Consider the following 9,525-nt stretch of genomic DNA (forward strand, 5'->3'; position numbering starts at 1 on the left):
CTTACAGAAAACATTTGACCTGTGTCATTGCCAACAAAGGGTATATAACAAAGTATTGAGAAACTTTTGTTATTGACCAAATACTTATTTTCCACCATAATTTGCAAATAAATTCATTAAAAATCCTACAATGTGATTTTCTGGATTTTTTTTCTCTCAATTTGTCTGTCATAGTTTACGTGTACCTATGATGAAAATTACAGGCCTCTCTCATCTTTTTAAGTGGGAGAACTTGTACAATAGGTGGCTGACTAAATACTTTTTTTCCCCACTGTACCTTATTACAGAATAAAATAAAACAGAGGGGTGAACTATCAATTCATATAATTTATTTGCATAGATTTAATCAAATCAATTGACCAAGTAGTGAACATAAATCATTAATATGTAGAATTGCAGGCATTTCGTTTTAAAACAGCCATAAAAATCAAGCTTTTGGTGTGGTGTATTCATGCATCTCAATAAACTATAACCTAAATGCATTATTACCTCCAACTTGGCCCAAGCAGGGTTACAGCAACTTCCAGAAAGGGTCAGGCTCTTGGGCTTTGTGGTGGCCACTCTGGTTTGGGTGTCCTCGGCAAAATGGTGTCACTGTAACCAAGTGGTCACATATCGTTCTGAGTTCCCTGCGCAAGAGCAGGTCTGTGGAGATTTATGAACATCAACGCAGACACGTTAATTTAGATATTTTTTTCAACTTTCTTATGTTCTTAACTTGTCAAGCCTCCAACGGGCCTCCGCAGTGCACACATGTAGCCTACACATTTATTTGGTTTGTCATTCTATTGTTTTTATGGAATTTTTGTGGTAATTAAATATAATTTATTTAGAATTGATCAGAATACATTTTCCATGTATTCTCAAATTGAAAAAAGTGAGGCGCTCCCCCAGCACTACACACTTGCTTACTTGTGAAGCGAAGGCAGCTGCACAACGCTATTTCATCAATTAAAAAAAATTGTCACAAAAGTAGTGCATTTACTAGTACTGTATTAGAGGACCGATAGTCTTCATCAATTAAAAAAAATTGTCACAAAAGTAGTGCATTTACTAGTACTGTATTAGAGGACCGATAGTCTTCTGTAGCTCGGCCATGTTTGTTTTGTTTTTTGCCGCAGCCCCCCCACCCCCAAACTACTTTCCGCGGCAATGATTGTTCTATTACTATTACTACACAGCATCTTCAGAATCTCTCATTCCCTTTTATAGTCAGTTCACATTACCTGCCTTTAGTGGTGGCTTGAGATCAAGAGCTAATTACACAACAGGGCTTAGAACATCCAAGTTAAACATTGTCTTCACAATTGAAGTGTGTAACGGTACAATCCTTTTCAAGATCATATGTAGTTTAGTCAATTTACACATGGGGCCTACACACTCAACAAATGCAAAGATCTAATGGGACAGAATCTGGCTCTGGAGCAGAATCTTGCACACTGCAGCTCTTTTAGAATCACAAAATGAAATCGTTAATAATAAAGAATCAGATAATTGTACAATAAGACCCACGATTCACGAAGACTATGGAAACAGACCTTTGTACGTTTCCCCCCTATTGGCAAAAATAGTGGAGAGATCCTTTTACCTTATAAGGAAGAAAACACCAGCCAGACACGTTTTAGATTGATAAGAATAATGAGACAAAATCACTATCATTCAGTTTAACCATTTCTAGATTGAGTACTGTTCTCATATGAAGAATGAGAGAACCCAAATAATTCAGAATTCTCTTTTATATGAACATTTTGCTACTTGTGAAAGATATCATCAAAATGTTCTCATCCTATTTAAATTGGGAAATTATGTAACCAAATACTGAAAACCACCAACAATGGCTTTTAAAAATATAATACAAGTGTTCAATGTTTGTCTGCTACATTCAAACAATTAATTGTACAGAACAATCTTCGTCTTGACGATATACGCTCCCCTATGAAGTTTTGTACATGGTATGTTCCGCTGAGCGCAGAGGGTCACGGAAGTGCCTTGGCAAGTGTACTTCCGTCTTCCCCCAGCGGATACAGAGAAATGGTAAGAGAATGTAGCTATCATTTTTAGCTATGAAAATAAAGACATTTCGACATGATTTCAACATCAGTCATACGATGAGTAGTATGTTGAGCCTTGCTTGCGTTAATGCGTATGTTTATTGCTAGATTTGGTTTGGTAGCTAGCAAGCTTAGCAAACGTCAGTTAGCATCCCCACCCAAAATGTGAGAGAATCTGTTTTTAGCTAGTGATGTAGCTAGATACAAGGTTAGTTTGATAGTTTGGCAGTTAGTGCCAAATACTGTAAACTAAAGTATCCTTTCAAATGTATGCATAAATATAAACATACATTTTCTGGTAACTATTAGCTAGCCAAGTTAGCTATCGGTAATGGTGAAGCTGGGAGCTCTTTTACGTCATCTATCAAGCTGGTAAATAAAAAAAATGAATGCCATGAGTAAAGATCCCCATGCCACATTGAAAATATATCGAACACAAGGTGGTAGAAGAGGGTAATTAGTTAGGCGAAATCTCTAATCTCAGGCAGCCAGCCTTGGTATTAAAGAGGTCTGCAGGAACCTGTCTCAACATTTGCTTTCATTTGTCCTAGCTAGCTATGCACCTTGCCTGAATTATTTTGCTTTGCAGTAGGTACGTCCAAAGTTTAGATTTCCCTTCATTGCACTCCACACGCATAGGGTTGCAATAAGACTTGCCCACTGAAATGTCCGGCCCATTCACATCGACTGGGCTGTAGTGGAGCGGGTCGAGAGCTTCAAGTTCCTTGGTGTCCACATCAATAACAAACTGTAATGGTCCAAACACACCAAGACAGTCGTGAAGAGGGCACGACAACACCTATTCCCCCTCAGGAGACTGAAATGATTTGGCATGGGTCCTCAGATCCTTAAAAAGTTCTACAGATGCACCATCGAGAGCATCCTGACTGGTTGCATCACCGCTTGGTATGGTAACTGCTTGGCATCTGACGCAAGGTGCTACAGAGGGTAGTGCGTACGGCCCAGTACATCACTGGGGCCAAGCTTCTTGTCATCCAGGACCTCTATACCAGCCGGTGTCAGAGGAAGGCCCTAAAAATTGTCAAAGACTCCAGCCTGCCAGGTCATAGACTGTTCTCTCTGCTACCACACGGCAAGCGGTACCGGAGTGTCAAGTCTAGGTTCAAAAGGCTCCTTAACAGCTTCTACCCCCAAGTCATAAGACTGCTAAACAGTTAATCAAATTACTATTTGCATTGACCCCCTTTTTTACACTGCTGCTACTCGCTGTTTATTATCTATGCATAGTCACTTTACCGCTACCTACATGTACATATTACCTCAATTTCCTCAAGTAACCTGTACCCCCGCACATTGACTTGGTACCGGTACCCCCGTATATAACCTTGTTATTTTATTTTGTTACTTTTTTTACTTTAGTACATTTTATTTAGATTTTGTTTAGTATTTTCTTACTTTAAAAAAAAACTGCATGGTTGGTTAAGGGCTTATAAGTAAGCATCAAGGTAAGGTCTACATCTGTTGTATGCAGCGCATGTGACAAATACAATTTGATTTGAAATGTTTTCTCGGCCCAAATCAGATGCAGGCTGGATTGAAGTAGCTAGATATAGTCATCCTCAAAATGCATGTAGTGGCAGTGCACTCTACTGTTTCAAGCTACTGCTGTAAGGCCTTAGGCCAGAGCCAATGTGTACACACCATCCTTATCTATTATAGGCATTATTCAATGGGAGTTTCATAATATTTTTTGTTGTTGTTGAAGTATTAACCTTGGGCAAATCGATGTAGTCAGTGCTAGATTCCACAAAGCCTGGTCTCGGCTCCACGCCATTGGTGAAGTTCATCAGAAACTTCCTTCACCGTGGAGTTTAGTCCGTTATGTGAAACAGAGGTGGTGTACATTACATTGCTATGGTGCAATGGTGAACTGTGAAGTTAATAGTGCAATTGTTCAAACCCATTTATGGCCATGATTGCCTTCAGTGTAACTAGGCCTAGGCTATATTCTAGGGATATGTACAGTGCATTCGGAAAGTATTCAGACCCCTTGACTTTTTCCACATTTAGTTAGGTTACAGCCTTATTCTAAAATGGATTAAATAAAAAAAATTCCTCATCAATCTGCACACAATACCTCATAATGACGACGCGAAAACAGGTTTTTAGAAATGTTTGCAAATTGATAAAACAACAACAATACTTTAAGTAGAGACCCTTTGCTATTAGACTCGAAATTGAGCACAGGTGCATCCTGTTTCCGTTGATCATCCTTGAGCTGTTTCTACAACTTGATTGGAATCCACCTGTGGTAAATTCAATTGATTGGACATGATTTGGAAAGGCACACACCTGTCTATATAAGGTCCCACAGTTGACAGTGCATGTCAGAGCAAAAACCAAGCCATGAGGTCGAAGGAATTGTCCGTAGAGCTCCGAGACAGGATTTTGTCTAGGCACAGATCTGGGGAAGGGTACCAACACATTTCTGCAGCATTGAAGGTCCCCAAGAACAGTGGCCTCCATCATTCTTAAATGGAAGAAGTTTGGAACCACCAAGACTCTTCCTAGAGCTGGCTGCCCAACCAAACTGAGCAATCGGGAGAGAAGGGTCTTGGTCAGGGAGGTGACCAAGAACCAGATGGTCACTCTGACAGAGCAGGGAGACTAGTCAGGATCGAGGGAAAGCTGAACTGAGCAAAGTACAGAGAGCTCCTTGATGATAACCTGCTCCAGAGCGCTCAGGACCTCAGACTGGGGCGAAGGTTCACCTTCCAACAGGACAACGACCCTAAGCCCACAGCCAAGACAACACAGGAGTGGCTTCGGGACAAGTTTCTGAATGTCCTTGAGTAGTCCAGCCAGAGCCCGAACTTGAACCTGATCGAACATCTCTGGAGAGACCTAAAAATTGCTGTGCAGCGACGCTCCCCATCCAACCTGACAGAGCTTGAGAGGATCTGCAGAGAAGAATGGGAGAAACTCCCCAAATACAGGTGTGCCAAGCTTGTAGCATCATACCCAAGAAGACTCAAGGCTGTAATCGCTGCCAAATGTGCTTCTACAAAGTACAATAAAGGGTCTGAATACATATGTAAATGTGATATTTATGTTTTTTAAAATAAATGTGCAAATTCTAAAAGCCAGTTTTTGCTTTGTCATTATGGGGTATTGTGTGTCGATTGAGGGGGAAAAACTATTTAATCAATTTTAGAATAAGACTGTAACGTAACAAAATGTGGAAAAAGTCAAGGGGTCTGAATACTTTCCGAAAGCACTGTACTCATGTGGTCAATATACTTCCTCTTTTTACATTTGAGAGACTCCTGGATGTATCAATTTAATGGTGATTTCACTAATGTTCCGCAGGCAACATTATTATTGTTTTGCATTTCGGTTGTTAGGCCTATTTGAACTTTTACTGACTAATATGTTTGAGTTTCTATGATGGTGAAATCAGTGTTGAGCTGTTAGAAACCGCAGTATCAAATATGCACTGCTGAGCTGTGTGTTGTCAGCCCAAGCCCAACCATGAGCCATTGCTATGGAAGACACAGTATGCCAAGAATTTTTGCTGCAGGTCTAGGCCTGCATGCCTGACAGTACTTTTGCCTTCTGTTTTTGAGGGGTGGTGGTGTAGGAGTAAGAGTAAGGGCCTTTTAGCTAATAGTTTTGGAGGATAGTAGGGTGGAGTGAGGCGGTATTTGGTGGTAAGAGAGGCTGCGGTCTAGTTCACTCCCCCTCTTGGATTTAAAATGGGATTTAGGGAAGGGGCGTCTTCGTTATAGTGGTGAGGTAAAGAGTGGTAGGGGTATTTGGCAGAGTGTAAGGGAGATATTCCCTCTCATCTTCTAACTTTTCTTTCTCCTCTTCCTCTCTCGCTCTCCCTCCCTCAGACAGCGACTCTGCGCCCGTACCTCAACGCTGTGCGTGCCACGCTACAGGCCGCCCTCTGTCTGGAGAACTTCTCCTCTCAGGTGGTGGAGCGCCACAACAAGCCAGAGGTGGAGGTCCGGTGAGTCCCTGTCTGTCTGTCTGTGTGTGCGTGATAGTGTGTGTTTCCGGGTGTTTGACATTGCACGTGTATGCTATCCCCCTCAGGAGCAGTAAAGAGTTGCTGCTGCAGCCAGTCATCATCAGTCGTAATGACAAGGAGAAGGTTCTTATAGAGGGCTCCATCAACTCAGTCCGAGTCAGCATCGCTGTCAAGCAGGTCAGTGCGACTACTGATTCCAACGTGTTTAACTGTCCTTCTGTGCAGTTGACAGGCTTGATTTAGATGACATTCATGCTTTATTCATATTTTGGGAACACCTATCTTTTCCTCCGTCATTGTCGTTACCCAAACAGAAGTACAGAGATGGAAGCTCAGCTGTACACTTTTTTTTGCTGTTCTGTGAGGATGATTGTGTGCTGGTTTGTCATACATTTAAATTTTAGTCATTTTAGCAGACGCTCTTATCCAGAGCGACTTACAGTTAGTGAGTGCATATATTTTCATACTGGCCCCCCGTGGGAAATGAACCCACAACCCTGGCGTTGCAAGCGCCATGCTCTACCAACTGAGCTACACAGGGCTGCATAGACATGAAATGTATACTGTGATTAGTTGTTTTTTATGACCTGGTGTATGATTGGTGGCTTTTAGAGCTGTAGCCTGTGATTGGTGGGTGCTGAGTTTGACTGCTGTGTGATTGGTGTGTCCCTGAAGGCAGATGAGATTGAGAAGATCCTGTGCCATAAATTCATGCGCTTCATGATGATGAGAGCAGAGAACTTCTTCATCCTGAGGAGGAAACCAGTGGAGGTGAGAAATGAGAGGACTGGTGGCGCAACCAACAGTTTTAGAGTTGAAACATTAAGAGAATGACTTGGTCTGTTCCCCTCTTAGAGAACTCAAGCGGTCATAATTTCACACTTTCAAATAAAATATTTACAATGAAAAATATTGGCAGTACAAGGACCAAAACGGTCTCACACAGTGTTTACTCATCATTTCCCCTCCTTTATCTCTCCCTCTCTCCTTCATTTGTCCGCAGGGCTATGACATCAGTTTCCTCATCACCAACTTCCACACAGAGCAGATGTACAAGCACAAGCTGGTGGACTTCGTCATCCACTTCATGGAAGAGATCGACAAGGAGATCAGTGAGATGAAGCTGTCTGTCAACGCCAGGGCCCGGATCGTCGCTGAGGAGTTCCTCAAAAACGTGAGTGTCTGTTTTTTTTGTCTGTCTGTCTTTTCACCTAGAAGTTTTCATTTTACCTGACATACATGTTTTTGACTTACGCAGTTTTAAGAAAATTCCCAAACATTCCTGACGCTGATCACAACCGTCACCATGGTTTCTTGGAGGGTACGTATCACAGGACCGAGAGAGAAGGGGCAAAAGTGTGACCAGTCAATCGCAGTGAAAGAAAGTAAAGACTCATCAGACCAATGGGGTGTGGCCCTTCATCATTAAGGTATCCCTGTGCTCAAAAATATTGATGTTTGTACACAGCCTCATTTAATTTCTGCCTAGAAGAAAGCGTTAAATCAGGGCGGGTTCTTAAAATGAAACCCTAATCAATATTAATGAGCACAGGGGAATGCAGAGCTTTTTTGTCTGATAATGTAAACGGTTTGTTTTAGTTTTTTATATAAATATTATATGCACACATATCATTTTTTTCTATGTTTTTGTTACAACAGACCTTCAAACCTGAGGAAAAATGAATTGGTGCACATTTGGTGTCTTAATACACACAGAGCAGACCCTATCATTGATGGAAATGATTGTGATGATGATAATAGTGCTGGCAGTGATGATGAATAAATCCCTTTATTGTTTGTTTGTATTTTGGTGTGTTATTTATGAAGAAAAAATACATTACACTACATTATTTAATTCATTAACTATTTACATAGGGGGGAATTCCTAAATGGAACTTAATTTTACAGCATTCTGACCTTAAACATAAGCATGGGGAAAAGCATGTGCCAGCCAGGTATTTGTTTGGGGTGGAGATCGCAGAAATAGAGGTGTGTTTACAGATATGCTTATTCTGACTTTGACCTAATTCCCCTCATAATTCCACCACCTTTATGCGCAAGGAACAATGAATGTCGAGCAACCTGAAGGTTCCAAATTGAAAAACATCAATTTTTTCCCGACATAACACCATTCTCCACGCACTGTAATTCACAACTTGATAAGAGCTAGGTAAATGAGTAATCTGTTTGGACAAGGGGATTGTAAATATAAATGACAATTCTTTTAGATCTATTTTACCTTTTGATCACTGGAGACGTGAAACCAGTCATATGGCAGCAAACTGAAGCATATCAACATATCACCTTTTCCATAGTGAAATTTATGAAATGCTGGCCTTCTAACTTAAAGGGATGAAATTTGGAGACCCAAGCTATAGGCTTCTGTAGCCATGCACACATGACAGTATAGTGCCAAACCTAGAGAGTTGATTTATGATTTCTAGACTGGTTTAATTATATGGCCAGACTTTCCACTGTATATTTTTTTTTTTACAATTTGAAGTGTTAAATATTAGCCACTATTGGTAGCCACCGTCAGTTAGACCCACATACATTTATAACTGTCACTTTGTGTTAGTTTCCTTGCAATTCGTAACATTCCTTTACATCGTTAGTTTACCTTTGTTCTCTCACGTTTGTGTGGTTGTTCCTGAGGATCGCTAGCAATAGTGGATCATATTAGGCTAACGTATTACAAGTTGTGCAACAATTTGGGACATGTGGCCTATTTGAATCATTATGGAACGCAGTCCATACTTAGCAGTTTAAACCTGGAGCCTGGCACTTGGCTTTGGGGGTATACCATATACTGGGCTTTTTGGAAAAAGCCACAGGATTGTTTAAAACCATCAAAACTATTTCTTTGAAATGTTTTAATACATTTGAATATTTGTAGTTACTTTTTAAGTTAATGTTAATACCTGCAGTCCAGTGGCGGCTGCTGAGGGGAGGTCTGCTCATGATGTGTTTGATGTTGTTGATACCTTTCCACATATTCCGCTCCAGCCATTACCACGTGCCCGTCCTCCCCAATTAAGGTGCCACCAACCTCCTGTGCTGCAGTCAACTTGTGCAATACCTTGGGAAATAAAGCAGATTATGTTCTTCATTTCACCTGTCACATAATTTTACATTATGAAGCTTACCGTAGTTCCCCAGAACAGTTGAGCCAGTCACTTGTTCCTTGTAAAGAGCACAACAAGAGAAAGCTGGAGCAAGTCTGTTGTGTAGCGCATATGAGGTGATGAAGTTACACTTGTATGCAATTCACTACTAAATGTTTGCCATCAGATATCTTATAACGGCTTTCTGACATGCTTTAGAAGTCAAAGAGCTCTTATCTGTACAGCTGCCATTTTCCCCCTGTGCTTCCTACTAAATATTTTTTCCCTTCTCTGTGCTCCGTGTACAAATGCTGCTCTTCCTTCAGAAAAGCATGCATCACAACATTGTTCAATTTCTCTTCTTCTTTAGGAT

The 9,525-nt window shown here is 40.9% G+C and overlaps 1 protein-coding gene across 1 annotated transcript; it reads left to right on the forward strand.

The window, feature by feature from the left end:
- The first annotated feature begins 1,977 nt into the window (after positions 1 to 1,977).
- arpc4 (actin related protein 2/3 complex, subunit 4) lies at positions 1,978 to 7,845 on the forward strand. Its single transcript, XM_084173348.1, has 6 exons — positions 1,978 to 2,034; positions 5,909 to 6,027; positions 6,114 to 6,225; positions 6,724 to 6,819; positions 7,052 to 7,222; positions 7,307 to 7,845. The coding sequence occupies exons 1-6, from the start codon at positions 2,032 to 2,034 to the stop codon at positions 7,310 to 7,312; spliced, it is 507 nt and encodes a 168-aa protein (XP_084029474.1). The 5' UTR covers positions 1,978 to 2,031; the 3' UTR covers positions 7,313 to 7,845.
- The last annotated feature ends 1,680 nt before the right edge of the window (positions 7,846 to 9,525 follow it).

Source organism: Coregonus lavaretus, assembly GCF_964263955.1.
Source record: "Coregonus lavaretus genome assembly, chromosome: 12".
NCBI classification, from domain to species: domain Eukaryota; kingdom Metazoa; phylum Chordata; class Actinopteri; order Salmoniformes; family Salmonidae; genus Coregonus; species Coregonus lavaretus.

Excerpts from the sequence above, each read along its gene's own strand:
- arpc4 (XM_084173348.1), top strand. Across the intron at positions 6,028-6,113 it reads AAGCCAGAGGTGGAGGTCCG|GAGCAGTAAAGAGTTGCTGC; the intron begins GTGAGTCCCTGT and ends TATCCCCCTCAG. Across the intron at positions 6,820-7,051 it reads TGAGGAGGAAACCAGTGGAG|GGCTATGACATCAGTTTCCT; the intron begins GTGAGAAATGAG and ends ATTTGTCCGCAG.